This window comes from Pteronotus mesoamericanus, unplaced genomic scaffold (assembly GCF_021234165.1).
Source record: "Pteronotus mesoamericanus isolate MK-2021 breed Mesoamerican mustached bat unplaced genomic scaffold, CSHL_Meso_final scaffold_174, whole genome shotgun sequence".
NCBI lineage: Eukaryota > Metazoa > Chordata > Mammalia > Chiroptera > Mormoopidae > Pteronotus > Pteronotus mesoamericanus.
In genome coordinates, this window is record NW_026555309.1 from 10,294,466 (window position 1) to 10,313,910 (window position 19,445).

General features: G+C 42.7%; 1 protein-coding gene across 1 annotated transcript in view; it reads left to right on the top strand.

Annotated features, from left to right (window-relative positions):
- The window catches only part of SULF1 (sulfatase 1), a 158,797-nt gene that overhangs the window by 100,984 nt on the left and 38,368 nt on the right, over positions 1–19,445 (top strand). The window contains exons 6-11 of the mRNA XM_054590235.1: positions 3,157–3,308; positions 5,621–5,790; positions 15,954–16,104; positions 17,023–17,198; positions 18,463–18,591; positions 18,849–18,905. Of these exons, the coding sequence (XP_054446210.1) occupies positions 3,157–3,308; positions 5,621–5,790; positions 15,954–16,104; positions 17,023–17,198; positions 18,463–18,591; positions 18,849–18,905 (835 nt within the window). The remainder of the gene's footprint in view (positions 1–3,156; positions 3,309–5,620; positions 5,791–15,953; positions 16,105–17,022; positions 17,199–18,462; positions 18,592–18,848; positions 18,906–19,445) is intronic.

Genomic DNA, 19,445 nt, shown 5'->3' on the forward strand with positions numbered 1-19,445 from the left:
AAGCCCTTGTTGTGTGCCAGGTACTGTGTTAAGCACTTTATGTATTAGCTCATTTAATCCTGACAACACTCCTACCATAGTTGTTGTTGTTGTTATTACTATTATTGTTATTACCATCTTCATGGTTTTACGAAAAGGAATCAGAGGTAGAGAAAATTAAGTAACTTGCCTGTGGACACATAGCTAAACAAGTAACAAGCCAGGATTGGAAACTAGGCGGGTTGGTTTTTACCTCAACCCTGTGCTGTTTTACTTTTTGAAAACAAAAGAAGAGAAAAACGGAATAAACCCCCAGGGATGAGGCGCAGGCCAGAGGAAGAGCTGGGTCTGATGTCATTAAGTGGAAGGTTCCTGGAAACAGTCCCCTTCTGGAAAAAAACACAGCTGGGGTGTGGTGTTGGTCAGTTGCCTGCAAATCCAAGTCGTGTTGCGTTTTGTCGGAAAAGGAAACTCATCGTGTGGTTTTGTGTGAAAAGGTGGTTAGTCTCTGAAGACAAGAACCCCTCATTAGAAGAATTCCCGCTGCACAGCGTCAGCTCAGAGGGAAATCCTGAGTCATATCTGGCATGAGAGCCTCTGACACTTTGTCCTATACCCAGCGATCTGCTCGGGGGCCTTGGCAGAGTCCTCAGGCAGGGGCACTTGGCTAAGGGACAGCTTGATGCATTCACTCATTCACAGATTCAACAGATAAACATTCATTCAATAAATTAGTACACATTGCCTGGAGTCAACTCTTCAAAAAAAAAATCTGAGAAATACCAACTTCAACACTGAAGTTAAATTCTGTGAAAATATTTAGACCAAATCGAATGTTAAGATTATAATCCAGGTGAAAACACAAAATTTAATAAGTCTAGAACCTGTAGAAGCCTAGAATACATGGGGGTACATGGACCCCAGTTCAAGAAACAAAATTTATGGAATCCCTATACTGTGTGCAAGGTGGAGTATGGAGATGGGGCAAAGGCAGTGTTTGCCCTCAAAAACCTTACAGTCTAAGAAGGATCAGGCTAACATATGAACATGAGTCCACCACTAGAAAGAACGGGAGGATGTCATTAAAGCCACAGGCACAAATTTGTTACGGGACAACAGAGAGTGGACTGTCACGTACTCTGGCCTTGATATGGAGGGAGGGAGATGAAGACAGTAGCACAGTCATAGGTAGAAAGGTGGGAACCAGACCTGGAGAGAAGGAGAGAAAAGGAGAAATGCAAGATGGGCTTGGAGAGGGAGTGATTTTGTCCCAACCCCAGGAAGGCCGTCGGTAGCATTCTACTGAATTAAACTGCACATGACAAGCATCCGTCTAGATTGTGAGAAGAGGGTGATGTGACCAGAGCTGGTCTTCAGAAAGGTGGCAAGGTTTGAGAGTTACCACCCCGATATCGCAGAACCTACAGGCGCTGGCGACTGCCAGGTGAGGAGCGGGTGGAAATCAGGGAAGGCTCTGGGTTGCCAAGCCTGGTTACCCAGCGGGCGATTATGCCACGCAGAGAATTAAAGGATAGCCGAGAAGTAAATTTGGAAGGGAATGTGATTCTTTCCATTTGGATGACTGCATTAAGGGGCAAGTAAAACATTCAGATGGAGATATTCTATGAGTAGTTGTATATCAAAGATGAAAGCAAGGTAAATTGCTATCCCTTGAAGACACGGAAATGAGGTACAGTGGATATGTTTAAGGTTCAGAAATGTGCACAGAATACCAGTGAAGTGCCTGGATTCCAGGGTCCATTGTCACCATCCCAAGCCAGTCATCTAGGAGCTCCCTTTCCTTACCTAAGTAAGTGGAGGCACCTGTAAAACCTGCTTAATGAAGCCAAGAAGTGGCTTTGACCTGGAAGGCAGAGGACATGGTCTCTCCCAAAAGGAAGCCTTCTAAAAATCACAAAAATTAAAACTTGCCTTCAGGTGTGGATGTATGTATAGATATAGGTGTGTGTGTACTCACACACATATACCTACACGCATATGTTTCCCTATGCATACAGACTTAAAATATAATGTTCTCTATAGTTGAGGGGAAGGCTGTGTATGTGTCTAATAGGGTGATCAAACATTTAGGTTTACCCTGAACAGTGCTTGTTTATACCTGTTTTCCTGGTGTAACTATAATAGTTACAAATGGCACCCTCTTTCTCTCTCAGAATTCTACCAACAATACTGTTATGGCTACCTTTGGAGAGTTACAAATTATTCGACTTTAAGATCGAACCCATTGTGTCCCTAACACCCAAATCCGCCTCACTCTCCTGTGGCCCGTCTCCGATCCTTTTCTTTGGCGGAGGACCGTATTCATGGTTTGCCTCTCTGAAAGGGTCAGTAAGCCTGTCACACGCTGTCCTTCCTTGGATGTGACATGCCGAAGTTACAAACGTGAAGTCCTTTCAGTGGCCTTTTCCGTGAGAAGTGGACTAGTTATGGCGCATAAACGTCAATTATACTATTATTCTATGAAAATTAGCCATCTGCAAAGCAGCGCTGTGTTGCCAGAATTTTTTATTATGAGGAGTTAGCCATACACATTTGTAAAATATACGTAATATAAACACAGATGATGTGAAGTACGGGACACATAAAAGCAATGACCCTGTCCCATAAAAACGAAGTTTATGCCATGGTCCCTTGGTTTAGAAAATGTGTACTCTCCGGCTCTGCAAAAAGAAAGACCAGCTCTTGTGTTTCTGTAATTCACAACTCTCCAACAGTAAGTCAAAAAACGTCATTTATCACAGAGACGGAACTTTGACTTCTCCAATGTGTGCGTGCCCACGAGCAGCAGCCCAGTCTCACGCTGGTTCCTGCTCTGATTGTCACATCGACTGACAAAAGGGCGCATCCTCCCAGTCTCCCAGCAAAACCCCAACAAGAGCTGCACCCAGAGTACCATGATCATTATGGTGATTTTGTTGAATTAGAATCCAGGTGCTTGGGGGCTACTTGCATTTATTCAAGAGGAAAATGTGTGTATGTCACTTTGCCAAAGGATTGGAATATTACACTAACCTTATTTTGGCATCTCCTATTACCTGGGTTAACTTTTGTTCTACTGCCTCTTTTTCAAACCATCATTTCATATTAATGCACTTATGTACGTATTTATGATTAATCATTGCATATGAGAAAAATAATGCCTTTTTCCTATTGCAGCCTTTTTTGGAAAATACCTCAATGAATATAATGGCAGCTACATCCCTCCTGGGTGGCGAGAATGGCTTGGATTAATCAAGAATTCTCGTTTCTATAATTACACTGTTTGTCGCAATGGCATCAAAGAAAAGCATGGATTTGATTATGCAAAGGTAATTTTCAGGCACTTTTTACGCTGCATCAATTTACTTTGTGCATAATGGAGAACAGCCATTTTCAGCAAATTAACCTATCCACAAGATTGGCTTTCTACGTTCTCACAATGTTAGAATGAGAAATTTTAAGGTAATTTTAAACTCCAGGCAAGAAAAGACTCTCAAGGAACACTGACTTTACATAGTGATTTTTTTCCCTCATCAGAACACAAGGCAATCAGTCTTTGATGAAAGTATCAAGAAAATCATAGATGCCTCCACTCTGTCTTGTGATAATTTTTGGTTTCCCGCCCACACCCAGAGGACTTATCCACATAATCAAATGTTCATCTTGGATTGTTTTGCTTTTCATTGGGATGCAAGTCAATCTTGTCCTCGGATTTAGATATAAAAATAAGAGCAGGCAAGTGGAATAATCAAAGGTTGGGAAGCCACACTCCTCCCTTTTGCTACTGTCTGACCAAGCTGAGGCATGAGACGAGGGCACCTGCCCACGGCAGCGGTTGTCCACAAGCGTCTCTCAAGCTGTCAGTCCCAAAATCTCCAAGTCAGCTCCTAGAAACTGGAATTGATGCGCCCCACAGTTCTCTGGCAAATGGTTCCTAAATTAGACTTTTAAACTCCCAAGGGTTCTGTGATTGCCAACGTAAATAAAACAATTTTCTGATCACAGGAGTGAAGGGGAAACTATCTTTGAATTTAGCATGCTAATTACCCTGGAATATCCTCTTCCCTTCCAGCCACACTCAGCTCTTCCTCATTTACCTAAAAGAAGCTGAGAATCTGCTCTAACGCACATCACTGCAAAAAGAGCCACTGGTAGAAATGAGAAAGAGGGAACCTCATTTAATTTGGGCACATTTACTGTCTTTATGCTTGGCCTGATTTGAGCACAAGGGACTTGGTGGGAGATAAGGTGTAAGTCTCTTCTTTCACACCCTTAGAAAACAATGAATGCAAATGAATTCACAAACACTGCTAATAGGTTTCCAGACTCATCAAAGTTGAGAGCTGGTTGGGACCTTGGAGGCAGATTTGAGCTGCATCCTACAAAGTGCACTGATTGTCATCACTATCATTTTTTATCTGTGGGGATGCTTTTCATGCTCCTTGTTCAAGCTATTAACCTTTCTTTCCCTGTTGTCCTAAGGAGAGCAAAGTAATCAAGATTCCCTCCTAAGACTAAATCAGCGTAACTTGCCCATTACCACAGCTGATTAAGTGTCAAAGACAACCGTGTCCAAAAAGAATATATCTTTTTTTAGTGAGAAAAGGAATGAAACAGACACTCCCATGGAAATAGGTGATAGCCTGTGGACTTGTCCTAACAATGACATGTGACACAGATTTGGTCCCTTGGGCACTGCTTTTGCAGCTGTTCTGGTCCTTAAATCTACATGTGATTAGTCATGCCTGGGAGGCCCTGCCTCCCTGAACATTGCCCAGGCGCTCCTGAAGTTTATGCTGGAGCTCCAGGCCATTGACACACACTTAGAGAGGCAGGTGGTTTAATTTAAGTTTTCATCTTTCCTTTCCTTTCCATTCCATTTCTTCCCTCCCCCTTACAGACTTGCTTCAGCCCCTCGGACTGTGGGTTAAGTCATTTTATTAACAAGTCAGGCTCTAATCCCAGCAGCTGTATCATTTCAATTGTGCAATTAACAGAGGATAATCTGCAGGAAATCAACTGCTTCCCATATTTAGTGTTTCAAGTAAATTAATTGATAAAAAATGTTGCGGCTTTTCCCTGTGCACCCAGATTTTGGCCAAGGTTTTCCTTAGCAATTATTGCATAATTCCCACAGGTGAATTTTTAATTTAAAGGAAAGATCTTTTGTTTATTCATTTGTGTGTGTGTGTGTGTGTGTGTGTGTGTGTGTGTCTGTGTTCTGCAACTGTGAATTTGTAGTGAGTGTGGGTGTTTCCCACCCTTAAGGTAATTACATTTTTTGTCATTGGGTTACATCACTGAAATCTGAGAATGAAATATATATCCGGTGTTTCGTATGTTCTAGCATTGCCAGATCGGATCATTATCTTGGGCAAATAGGACTTGATTTTTTTTCTTTCCTAATTACTAAGTTGTGCATTTCTTGCATGTTACCAAGCTAGCAACTTTAGAAAGTCACTGGCAACTGATTTTTCTGTTAAGGAAGGTGTTTTGCTGCCTTGGAAAGTCCAGTGTTTTTTCCTGCTTTAGACTTTACCTCCTCACTGAGTGAGTTGCTTCTGAGGAAAGCAGTATTCAAATGTGATCTGATGAATGTCACCTTTTGTAATTTCTGTTTTGTGTCAAATGTATGTTTCAGGACTACTTCACAGACTTAATCACTAACGAGAGCATTAATTACTTCAAAATGTCTAAGAGAATGTATCCCCATAGGCCCATTATGATGGTGATCAGCCACGCTGCGCCCCACGGCCCTGAGGACTCGGCCCCACAGTTTTCAAAACTGTACCCCAATGCTTCCCAACACATGTGAGTAATACCATCGGCTCTGGGACCTGCTGAACGTGGGCCTTTCCTCTGCTCCCCGCCTTGCTTCTCACCTCACCCCATTTCCTTCTGCACGGCAGGAACACTAGCTTCTCCTGGGCCACCACAGCACGGCCCGAAACTAGGGCCTTGTCTAGGTGGTGTGATTAGGAATCACATTTCCAATATTTGTTAGTCACTAAAGGGAAAGGAAGAGAAGCACACAGGGTGAATGGGGAGATCTTTATCAAGAGTTCCCTTCAGTTGTCTTAATATGCATGAGTATCATCTAATAATAATGATGATCAAACATTTGCTTTTCATAGCAGCAAAGTGGTGACCCCGGTCTGGTTGTAGAAACATGGTCCATTTTCTGGGAGAAAACTGTGGCAGCTTCACTGCAGACACGCAGTTAGGATTGTTCCAGCAAGGCAGCTGGAGGGGCATGCCCAAGAGACCTGCCCAGGCCACAGCTTTAAAATAACCTGATTTTTTTTTTTTTTTTTTGAGAGGAGGGGGTGGGGAGGCACGGAGACTTGGGAGACGAGCTAGAGCAGAGAGAGAGCTGGATCATGCCCCTAGTTCTCACCAGCCAAGGGTGGAAAAGCCTGGGTGCTTGACAGCAAAAACAAGACTTTGTTTTTGACTCTGTTGACACGTTTTCCTCCTACCCGTTGAAATAATATGCAGTCTTCCACACAGAGCCCTGGGCCCTGGGTCTGCTGAAAGTTCAGCTCTGAGAGAGGTTGGGAACAAGAATGAATGTATCTTTCTTTATCACTAAAGCTCCCAAATTGATTCTAATCTGTTAGTGCTTAAATACCATCCCTTTTTATCCACACTGATTTTCTAGCCATGATCCCAGACAGAAATAAAATAGATTAGATGGACAGTTCACCTGCGGAGGTTCAGGGTGCTGAGCCCCATGCAGTCGAAAATCTGTGTGTAAGTTTTGACTCCCCCAAAAAACCCAACTACAGCTACCACTTGCTGCAGGGGATTGGTTCCAGGACAACAATCTTAAATACTAGATACTAAAATATGTGGATGCTCAAGACACATATTTAAAATGGGATAGAACAATGCATACAGTCTGCCTTCCATATCCAGAGATTCCCAACCATGGATTGAAAATACTGTTTTTGATCCACATGCTTGAATCCATGATACGAAGCCCAGGAATACAGAGGACCAGATCCATATCTGTTGAATAAGTGAATCGATGAAGTTCCGATCATGTTGTTCAAGGATCAACTGTACATCCTTGTGTAAAGAGAGAAGCAACTACTGGAGGCACTCTGGTTGCTGGTCATTGCACATTCCTGGAGAACATTTTTATGTTCGTGTTTTGTCTTTGACTATAATAGACTGATGGCTCCTTGTCAGTAGGACATAGATCTTCTCTATGTGTCAAGTGACTTAGAAAGAAGGAAGGAGGTTAGAGCTGACTGAGAACAGGAACTAACAAAATATATGGAACCAGGGTGGATAACCTGCTGAGCATGCCAGGAACTCATAGGACAGAAGTGGTTAAGGCATAAAACATCATCAATGAAGGAAGAAGGGTGCTCCAGCCCCTGCGGAATATGGTCTGGGGGAGCCCCTGTGTTTTGGAATTGACCCCGCGGACAGACACACAAACCTCTGAAGACCTACCCTGCATATAACCATGCAGTTAAATCTGTGAGCAAAGCCTGTGAGTAGCGAGCACCGCCCCCCCCCCCCCCGCCACCTTACAGATTACTTACAAAGTTAGTGACCTGCTGCTTCAGTGAAAGAAAACAGACTCTGTGAGCTTCTTCCTGCTCTGGACCCACATTCCCTTTTCTTTTGAGTCAGAAATCATCTTGTGCAGCTTCTTTTCTTGCATTAGCAGGTTCCTGGCCCAAGGTGGCTTTCTACAATTGCAAATTTTACCGTTTTCTCAAGTTTGAGGAGACGGGGTTGGCGAAATGGGTCTTGTGGCTCCTCAGGAGTCCCTGCCTTTGAAGCACCAGGACACGCCTACAGGAAAACCAGCCACAGTGAAGAGGCTCTGTCTGGCAGCTCAGTGTCGAGCACAGACAACAGTCGCAGGAAGAGAGGCGTCTGCAAAGTGCTCAGGGCCTCAGTGATAGCTAAGAAAGCATCTCTGATTCCAACAATTAAAAATCCTATTTAGTTCCACAAATACTTATGAGCGCCACCTGTGACACTGGAACACAGCAAGTAGACATAAGGAAGACACAGTTGGTGACATTGGAGAACTAATAGCTGGGACAGGGGTTGGCACACTCAGGCTAAATCCAGCCTGCCAATAGTTTTTGTTAATAAAACTTTATTGCAATACAGCCATGCCCATTCATTTAGTTATTGTCTGTGGCTGCTTTCACAGTACAGAAGCAGAGCTGAGTGGTTGTGGCAGGTACCATGGGGTCTGCAATGCCTGAAATATTTACTATCCGGTCCTTTGCAAAATAAGTTTGCCCCAGATCCCTGCTCTAGGGGGAAGACAGGCAAGTGTCCAGGTGTCATCACCAGTAGGACCGGAGCAGTAAGGCCTCAAACAGACATTCAGAGGGCTGTGGAAGTTTGGAGGAGGACGTGTTCACACCTTTTGGGGGAGCCAGGAAAAATTCACAGACCAGAAGACATTCAAAGTGGGCCTCAAAGGATGGATAAAATTCCTATAGTTGATTCTACAGACTGGGTTGATGATTTTAGGAAGAGAATGTGGCTTAGACAAGTGGTCACCAGGTAAGTGAGGGAAACTATGCTGTGACCTAGGAAATGGAGAATGGGATGCAGCGAAAGCAATGGGTGCTAAAGCTAGAAGGGGAAATGAGCAGAATACCAAGGACCTGAGTGCATTTGTACGTAACCATAAGCAGAGTCACTGGGAGCCATTTAATAGGGGAGTGCATAGTATCTGTCTCAGCCACTTCTACATGGAAATAGTGTCAGTTATTCTTTAATTTAAATGAACCACCTGAGAGCCTTAGGAGTGATTTTATATAAAGCGAAAACTCCACACAGCAGAGAGAAAAGCATTCAGGCCTCAGAGGCACACAAGAGTGGGCCCCCACTCAGCTGTCCTTACTAAGTCTCGGGGCAATTTCTTTAACCTCTTCCATTGTCTCAACTGTAAAATGGGGGAAATGCCAGCACCTTGACATTATGTCACGAATGAAAAGAGAAGTAGCGTGGCTAAAGTTCCCACAGAAGGCCTGCGACACAGAAATCACTTCAGTGATGTGCCTTCTTGTCAATTCATTCTGTTAAGGTGCACCATACAACACTGTTCTTTCTTGTTTTATATTTCTTGACCTACAAAAAGTGCAGTTTCATTTGGCTCAATTTAATGTTTAGGGGAAGCAGCTAGAGAAGTGGCAGGTTGACACTGGGCCCCTGTGACATGACAACTCTCTTGAAGCATAAAGACCCACAAGGTGCCGTGCCTCCCACACCTGGCCATTCTGAAAACACCGACAGGATCAGCGCCAGTATGGGCTGTGTTATCTCTTCCAGGTGCAAAATGTGCGCTACTAGCAAGCGCCAGTTTGGAAAACAACCTTAGCCATAGAAAATGAAAAGCCATTTGGTTGGTTGAGTGACTCAGCTTCTATTTGCCGCTAAGCCTTGGGCTTTGGTGCACCTAGAATGTGGAGAGCCACTGTCTCCTCACAGGCCTTAGGAGGCTTGGATTGCTGGCATCTTTGTTGTAAAAGTCGCCCGGCAGCCGCAGGAGGAAGGGGCTAGGGAGAGTCAGTGTGCGTCTCTTGTCACTGTGAGTGACGGCACAGGTTCACAGTTCAGGCCGCAGACAAAAGGAGTGAGACAAATGGAAGACAAGCTGCCATTTGTGGTTCACGGAGCTCCTGAATGGCCAGTGTCTTTGGAGAAAACATTAGCAACACATTGGAGCAAAGGGATGGAAGAAGTTAAGTACTGTGCAGAAAGATTTGGCAGGCCCAGTGAAAACAGGGCAAGAAGCTGTAGACTCGCCCCTACTGGGGGGACCCAAGTAATGTGAACGCTTCCTTTAGGCCACCTTCCTTGGTGGTCAAGCATTATCAAGATGCTTTTCATCCGGCTTTGGGTAATAGCTATGTGACCCTCTCAGCCTGGAGCAAATGTATCGTGTTTCCACGGTGTTTGCCGTTCCCAACAAAGGAAGGAAGCCAGGCTAATATTGGCTTGTTGGCTTTACAAACTGAGGCTAGAGGTTATGCCTACCAAGTAAGAATGAGAGCGGATTAGCAGCCACTCGTGACAGGAGGCACTGTTTAATCAGATGTAACTCAGCCACTCCTGGACTCTGAGGAATCTGAGGGCGCCTCCATTGTAATAACACACAGAGCCATCCTTATCACAAAGCGCTTCACCTCAGCTAAGACTCTGTTGTACTTTTCAGTAAGTTACCTCTCCCATATCCTCAGAGTAATGCTGTATCCTCCCTCCAGCTTTGACAGAACTTTCCCCTGGCCTCTCCGTTGTCATCATATGCACCTGTGACAGGGAGACTCTCCTGGTCTCCCGGATGATTCAGTGGGAAGCTCCAAAGCTCCCTTCTCACATTCCTGCCAGCGATGCCCCTATCAAAATATTTTGTTGTTGTTGTTTCAATTCAACAGTTCTTTTTCCCCACACCTGGGAATGTGAACACACAGTGACACAGGTTCAAGCGAAATCTAAAATCTCCATATAAAAATCCGTGTCCACTAACTTGCAAGAATCGTGCTGAAAGTGGAGCTTTCGGATAAACACATTATGTTAAATGGAAAACTCTCTCTGTGTAAGCCTCCAAACAAAGTTTTTGAAACACCTTTGTTATTGAAAGTTGGAAAGAAATGTTTTGCCTTAAAAAGCAGTTACACATCCTTACTTCATTTCTCCCACAAATACAGAAAGGGAAATCCTTTTGAAGATGAAAGAATTTTTAAATCTCCATAAAAATTTCTGATGAGAGAATTTGTAAAATCTCCATTAAAATTTCTGATTTGGGCAGAACTAATTGCATCCTTTCCCGCATTCCCACTTCATTCTTCTCTCCGCCTTTTCTGCTCAACCCATGCCCTGAAGTCTAATTGCACAACTCCAGGGGGCAGCATTCACACAAAATACAGTGTAAGCGGTGTCCTAGAGTGATGCAAGGTGGCTGGCTCTTTCCTGACAGCAGGATGAAGTGTTTCATCTCTACCTCCCGGTGCCTGGTGCGCATGGGTTAGCCAATGAATAAACATGTTAACCACTCCAACTAGCTAACATTAAGACATTTTTTAAATCCTGTAGAAATAGTTAAATCAGTTTTATGAATTAAAAAGACTCCTAAAAATAGTGTAATTCCATAAATTTTTAGATTAAAAAATGAAGACCTAAAGTCGATGTTAAAAAAAAAAAGGCCCCAGAATGTCTTTGCCCAGGTCACGTCAGCATACAGGGGCGGAACTGGAGCCAAACCCCGATTCCCTGCGGTCCAGGCGAGCGTCCCACCAGGCTTGCTCACTGCCCGTCAGAATTGCAATTAATGTTAGAAGTCGTTCTTATGTATGTATTGGCAAAATTTTAATAGGCGTTTGCAACATTGTTAGAAGACTCTTTAAATCAGTTTGATGATAGAGCTATAATCAAGATCATTTGGTATTTTCTGCATGTGTTCAGTGTTACCTACCTAAAGACATTTGAACTCATGTGGGGACTACCTCCACAAAGTCAATTAAATAAATTCACTTTTAGTGAAAGCGGAGATTGTGTGGCTTGGGAGATTAAGTATAGAATTTCCAATTTAATGCTCCGAGTGTGTGTGTGTCTTAAATCTGTGTAACTGGCTTATTCTGAGAACTGAGACCTATTTCATTTCTCAGCGAATGGTGGTCCTGCTACCAACACCCTTTAAAAGTGAGATCATTAGGGGTTTTGTTGTTTGAGACTAAATAACAAATGAAGAAAACACATGTTCAACTGTAACACACTAGGAATATATTTATTTTCTCTGGTGACAACTAAGGCCATCAGCGGTAAGAATGAACTGCTAAGTTCTTTGCATTTCCCCAAGTATAGATTTAATCTACAACACATGCATTTCTTGAAACCATTTCTTTGCTAGTAAGAAGTATTCTCCTAAAATACTCACCCATCAAAAAGATGACACTATTGATTTTTAGAATTCTTATTCCTGTTATGTCAATAAGCAATTCTGGAAAGAGAATCAAAGGCCAAGAGCATCGCCATTGATGTTGAAGTTTGAACTTACAAATGCATTGGGCAAAGGCCATGTGCTCTGGTGAGCTGAGCAGTAAGTCCAAGGAGTAATGACTAGAGAAAAACAATGTGCAGCGCAGCTTGCAGGGAAAAGTACTGGCATAGTCTGTTGAGGGTTACAGGTATGTTTTCTTGAGAGTCTAAGGTCTGGAGTACACAGTTCTGGGCAAAACTCCTACCTGAAGAGCAACAGAAAGTCTCACCAGACCAGGCACGTGTAAAAGTAACTCAGGTAGATTTTTGTTTTTCTTTCTTTCTTTTCTTTTTTTTTTTTTAAAGAAAGCAACAAAAACTCAAAAACGGCAATTCGGTCCTTTGTTCTCTCCATGTTAAAGCAAATAGCGGGTGTTACCTACCTTTTTGCTCATGCATCCAGGGTGCCTTGCAGGGTCAGACGGTCTTCTATATTTGCAACAAAAGTAGCCGCTCAGCATCTGGTGTGAGGTAACTGAATGGGAAGCAGAAGCTGCTGATGTTTTAAATTAGGATGAAGGCTGAAGAATTCAGGACTTTTTCATAGAAAGAAATGTTTTTATCAGTTCTTTTGATGACTGGGATTTTGAGGCACTTCTTAGAGGCTGTGGTTCAGGGCTCTGGTCATTGTGACGTTGGCATGGAAGGTACATTGAACCCCAGCACACTTTTTTGTGTACACTTCGCTTTCTCATTTGTAGAGTGGGAATAGGATGCCTGCCTGCCCCTCGGGGTTGCCCCAACAATCAAATGAGCTAGAAAATAAGCTCTTTTCCAACTACCCATAAGTATGGGTAAGATGCGGTCCTAGGATTTGTTCTCTAAATTGCTGAAATCCCTTTTCACCCTCACAAGAACTCTTTAGAGTTGTTATACCCATTATATAGATGAGGAAACAGAGGCTTAGAGAAAAAAGTTGTCCACGATCACATGCTAGTGAAGGGGGGGATGAGAATCGGGTCTGATTTCAAAAAACATTCTGAAACAATTGAATATGGGGATTTCCACTTTTCCTTAAAACAATTACCTGCCTCTTTCCCTTGCATTCCTGCCAGCCCATTTGAATCATTGTAAGTCCGTTGTTAGGGAAGCAAGCCCTAATTATCACTGGGGGACAGAAGGCTGCATCTTCCAGGAATTTGGCAGACCCCAGCAGGAGGCAACCACAGACCTTTGGCAAAAGATCACTTTTCAACACCATTGTCAATTTCAGCGACCCCCGACCTTCCACCTGCAGGTCTCTGAACAGCTGCTGTGCTGTGGGAAGCAGTGGCAGTCTGTCTTCCTTTAAAAGGCAAATGCGTAACCCCCCCGTACCCCCTGCTGAGATCCCACCTGGGATTTCAGCCCCAGAGCTGGGGGTCATCTCCCACATCAAGAAATTAAGGGGAAAAAAGGCAGGGGAGTACAGCTTTGACAACTGACCTGAACTCTCCCTTTTAATATAAGCCAGGTTTAACATATGTCAGTCTGTAAATCCGGGAGTCCAATTTGAGGCTTGTAATTTGCCGTTCCTCCAAGTGAGGTGGAGCCGTGCCAAGCACATCAAGGTAACCAGTGGAAGATATAATTTGCCCACTGCGAGCCCGCGTTTCAGTTCCCTATTGTAATTTTTATTTGTGTTGAGGTTTTGTGGTTTTAAAAAAGTCAACTAGATTTATTTTAAAATTAAGGCAAACCAACATCAAAGGCAGCCGGAGGAGGATGTTTAGGTATTATAAAGAAACGCTGTGTAATCTTTTATGGCCGTATTCTCTTTCAGGGCACGTATCAGTAAATGGTTAGGGACCATTCACGGCCAACTTGCTATATTTTTCTGACCTCAAACTACCTGCCACAGGTGAAAATCCATTTCCAATGGGATTTAGAAGCCCCCTCTCTCCTCCTCAGCCACTTAATCTAATCCTGTTTGTAACATGACATGCTGCGTGAAGAGACAGAAACTCAGGCTGATGTCCCTTCCTACCACACGAGCTCCTGAGATAATATGAGTCCAGTTCCACCCGGAGTTCTCCTTCAGCTACGGGGAACCCTTTCAGGCCAACAAAATGGGGCCATTTGGTTCATGAGTCACTTGGTAAAGAGAAGAAAGTTTATGTTGGAAGCTTCTCTTAAAAGAATGGCAGATGATACCTGAAAAGTTTGTTTGCTTTTTAATGCTACAGGATTTTTTTCAACTCAGAGACATATATAACATGTATTTGTTTATTGGCTCATGTAGGAAACTCCTGTGCTTCCTTTGTTTTAGGCACTTTTAAGTAACAGAGGTAGATAGATAAATAGACAGACAGACAGGTAATAGATAGGTAGACAAAGTTGTTCCTCAAAAGAGTTTTCTAAGAGAGGTACTATTATCCCCATTTACAGATATGCAAATTGATCCATACCAGCTTCTCCCACTCTACAAGTGTATCTCTTTAAAAGGGAGTTGAAGTTACACTTCTGAGCATAAGTTGTACAGTGTCTACTGTGCTCAGTGTGACATTGGCTTTTGAGTTGTTGCACTTGTGCGGGTTGACCAGCATGCACGCAGGTCAGGAGGCTGACTTTTTGTTGCAAGAAGGCCAGTGGTGCCAAAACAGCACTGAGACTGGCCATTCGTGAAGGTGTGGCTCATATGAGAAGCAATCTTGGAGGTAGGAGGCGGCTCTCACTTCACTTTTCTTTCATTGTGTTTAAGGAAATAGACTTTGGAATTGAGTCCTGGTTCTTCCACCTGCTAACTTGGTTAATCTGAGGAAATTAACTTTGCTAAGCCTCAGTTTTCTCAGCAGTAAAATGGGAGTGGTAAACCTATTTCCCAGAAGAGTCGAGATAATTAAAACACTTAGCACAATACCTGACACATGGTAAATACTAAATGTTAATAATAAACTGTGTCTATACACTTAATAACATCTATGGGGAAGATTCAAGTTCATAAAAGTCTGATGGAGAAGTCGAACATAGACAAATAATTCTCAGTGTGAGAACTGTTGTAATATAGCTCTGTTCTCTGGCAGTATGAGGTGTCCACATCTACCGATTGACGGAGTTGGGTAATTCCAAGAGAAGTTGACATGTTTTGTCCCCTGTGGAAAGTGTGGTACAACCGGGATTTCGCAATAGATTATGTGTAGGCTTGCTCCGACCTGTCCTAGAACCCTAGGACTCACTCCCCCATGCATAACAAAAATTATGCCTTGCATCTATATTGATTTTTCTATAAAATAAACAGCGTTATTGGTAAGCACATATATTGCAGGATAGACTTGGTTATAATTCCAGTAAAGCCAATTAAATTAATGGTGTCTGTATACAAGGTTAGGAATGAGAAAAACTGGTAGAGGCTTGGTATACAGGAGGGAGCAAATGCAGGTTTACAGTTGTGAGTACACAAAACACAGAGTTTATTCTTGTATTATTATTAATTACTGTGTCATTTTCCATATGAACAACTGTAAACCTACTTTTGCCCACCCCATATAAATGCCCTAGTAAAATCAAGAGAAAAAAAACGCGTTGAAATTATGATTCATCATTCCACATATTTGTGACTATATTTAATAGCCCAATTAGCAATAAAATTTTACGAGTTAACATCTATATGAGAACATTCCCTTCTACATTACTGAGTTTTATCTGTAGATTTGTAACATTACCATGATCATCTTGATGTGTTTCTACACATTTTGTTCAGTGAACCCAAATGAACTTGCACTAATTAGGTTTTTAGCTGCCAGTCTTGCTTTTACAAGGTTGAATCCATATACCTCCAGAGGATATGTGCTGTTTGGGGTGGAGAGGACTTCAGATCTTCCTAAATTCACAGATAGGAGACACGTGGTAGAGGAAAATACTTGAGCAGAGTCTAAATTATCTTTCCTAAGTGATTATTTCATAATCTTTTACTTTAGACAGTTCTCTAAGAGGCTAAAAAGTATATAGTAAAACTCCTTTCTGGATATTTTCAGAACTCCCAGTTACAACTATGCACCAAATATGGATAAGCACTGGATTCTGCAGTACACGGGACCCATGCTGCCCATCCACATGGAATTTACAAACGTTCTGCATCGCAAAAGGCTTCAGACTTTGATGTCAGTGGATGATTCTGTGGAAAGGGTAAGCAAATGAACCCGCTTCAGTTAGAGATTTTCGGCCCACCTTCCCATTCTTGCCAACCCTGTTTTGTTGTTGTTGTTTGCTCTGTTTTGTTGAGAGATAAGTGAAAGAAAAAATGTATCCATCCTCCCTTATCTTGTGCTTCTGTTACCTCTCCAGGCTTGGTTCTTGTAGAGCCAGTAACAGAGAGAAGATAAATATCAAAACATGAAAATCAAGGGCTGCACTCACAAATACCTTCAGGAATTAAGCACATAATGTAAATAACTAAAGCAGGTCCAGTATAAGGCAAAAGGGAATGGTGAGAATTGAAACTAAGTGCTTTGTTTAAAGGAAGGAGCAATTCCTCAGCTACAACTAATATTTCCCATGTAGAAATGTGCACCCAGTATCATCAAGTTTTCTGACTTTTTAAAAAAAAACAACCATAAATGCAAATATTTTATTTGAAATTTCATGAACTTTAAAGCATAACATAAGCCAAGCAAGACCTGCCTAAAGGCTAGATCTAGCTGGATCAGGCTCAGAAGCAATCTGTTTTTAACCATTGATAACTAGCTGTAAGAGTGAAGATATTAAAATTTGCTTTAACAATGAATTTTTCAAAGTAAGCCTGTAAGTTTTCTGGTGGAGATTGTTTTGTGGGGTTTTGTTTTTTTTCAAATAGGTGAACAGAAACCTTTAAGTAGCATGTGCCAGATTCAAAAATGTTATTTTTCAACTGTATTATGGGATGTTATTCCTTCAGGATTGTAAGCAACAAGAAAATGTGGTTAACGTTTGCGTTTGTTGGTCTTATTAAAGCAACTCCTGCCTTTTAAAAGTAATGGAAAAAAGATTTGGGGGAAATCATTGCAACACTATTGTCATCGTGGGCCATGACAATTGCTTCTGACTCGTCCCTGTGCTGTGTTCCAGCTGTATAATATGCTGGTGGAAACGGGGGAGCTGCAGAACACTTACATCATTTACACCGCTGACCATGGCTACCATATTGGGCAGTTTGGACTGGTCAAGGGGAAATCCATGCCGTATGACTTTGATATTCGTGTGCCTTTCTTTATTCGTGGGCCAAGTGTAGAACCTGGATCAATGTACGTATTTCTCTGTTTGTAACATTCAGCTGTCGTAGCTCATGTACATCTGAGATAATTTGATTACCGATCTCAGTGTCTGGTTTCCTTTTATCCAAAACAACAAAGAGTGTATATAGGTTGGTAATTTAGAAGATGAAAACCTACACCTCCGCCCCTCGCCACATGCTAATTTAACTAAAGTATGCTATTTAAAGAGAAAGGAAAAATAACTGTATCAATGATTAATTCTTTCAAATCAATCAGATTTTAAGATACATAATATCATCCTTGCTTTCTTTGAATTAGAGATACACTGTCTTTTTAAAAAATGAGTGTCATCCTCTTAGTTTTTATTTTTTAATTACTAAAAACACTTTTTAAAAATTAATTATTTAAAGGCATGATTTTAAAAAAAGAGAAAACAAACCTGAAGGGCTGGAGCTTTATTCCCGTCACACTGGGCAAGCCACTGCATAACTTTGCACCTCTCTTTTCCCCTCATAAAAGGGGTTTCATGTGCCCTGCCAATCACAACAGAATGTTTTGTATAAAGTGAGGATGTGCGCATAAAATAATTATGGAAAGAGTGAAAGAAAACAATGCAAGTATAATTCAAAAGATGGAAGGGCCCCCACAGAGCACCTAGCCTGTACCCCTGATTTAATGATGAAGAAACTCAACCAACAGCTTTTCAGAGTCCCTGATCCTGCAAGCAGCAGCGGCAGGGCTCAGAACCCAGATACCTGGACTCCACCACCTCCAGGGGAGAAGCAATGGCAATAAGAAGGGTTTCTAGGAAGAACGTTATTATGTCTCTTCAGATCATTAGAAACACCTCAAGAATTGTCAAATCTGGAATTAGAAGGCTTTATGTTTGAAAGTCTAGGAGGCATGGACTGGATTCAAATGTAAAAACCTCATGTCTTTCCTTAGAAGTAGGTTTGAAAGCCCCAGTTTAACAGAGAAGTTATGGGCTGTTGGGTTTCAGAAGAAAGTATACACCGTACAAAACTCATAGATCAGGCCACGACTTGTGTGGCAGTGTGGGGCAGCTCAGGGCTCTGGGTGTCTCTCCAGTGACCCCTGTGAGAGTCAGTTCATCTTGCTCTGTACCACCCCTGCTCACCGCTCAGCACCCTGGTCAAATGCAGCTACTTTCCTAGGAGACCAGATGAGAAAGGAGAGACCCCGAGGCCAGTGAGTTGCAGTGTGGGGAAAGCAGCCCTAGGGGCGACCCTCCACTGGTCCTGGGCTGGGGGTGTAACCATCTGTCCCATTGCAGAGTCCCGCAGATCGTTCTAAACATCGACCTGGCCCCTACGATCCTGGACATTGCTGGGCTCGACCCACCTCCTGATGTGGACGGCAAGTCTGTCCTCAAACTGCTGGACCTGGACAAGCCGGGTAACAGGTGCGTCAATTTTCTTCCCTGCAGCCAGCCCCAAGCACACTGGCTCCCGGAACCAGCCAGAAGCTGAAGGAGGTGGAGGCCAAACAGCTTTGCCGTGCCGAGCTGAGCATTTCTTGGTTGTTTGTACATAGCACATTGATGGAGACACAGTCATGGTCTGTGGGAAGTGAGAGGGGTTCCTTTAAATAAACTGTTAGCACAGATCCGTTTGGAAAGACGTCAGATTCCAACTGTAAATATTATTATTTTGCTTGCAGGTTTCGAACAAACAGAAAGGCCAAAATTTGGCGTGATACATTCCTCGTGGAAAGAGGGTAATTATTACTTCCTGGGGTGCTTCTGGGAACCAGCCCTAGTGGGCAGCTCTCCCAGCTGGGTATTTTTTCCCCTTATTTTGGTTTACTAAGCCGACAGATTTCGCAAGCCTAGTGACAGAATTGAATGGTTTGCTAGTCATTCTTCACTGGCCAGCAGAATAAGGAATTCAGAATTCTCGTGAGGTGGGACCAAAGCCCTTACATGGCTATGGATTTTATTGCTGGTTTCTCAGCCTTGGTTCCAAATCGGACCAGTCAATTGACTCTCTTAACCATCCTTTCCAAGTCCTGCCTGGAACCTTTCTACTTCCTTTCCTGATGCCCTTTTCTTAGTTTTAAATACACAAACATATGAGGTTGTGATTATTTCCATGGCTGCTTCTGGATTTCCCCTTTTGACTTACAATGCTCGATGTCTTTGTTTTTCTCCTTACACACACAGAGAGGAAGCATTTCTGTAATTGCTTTCTAACAAAAAGAGTTTTGAGTCTATAAAGCTAAATGTAACATTCCAACGTTTTGAAATTAATGCTTTGA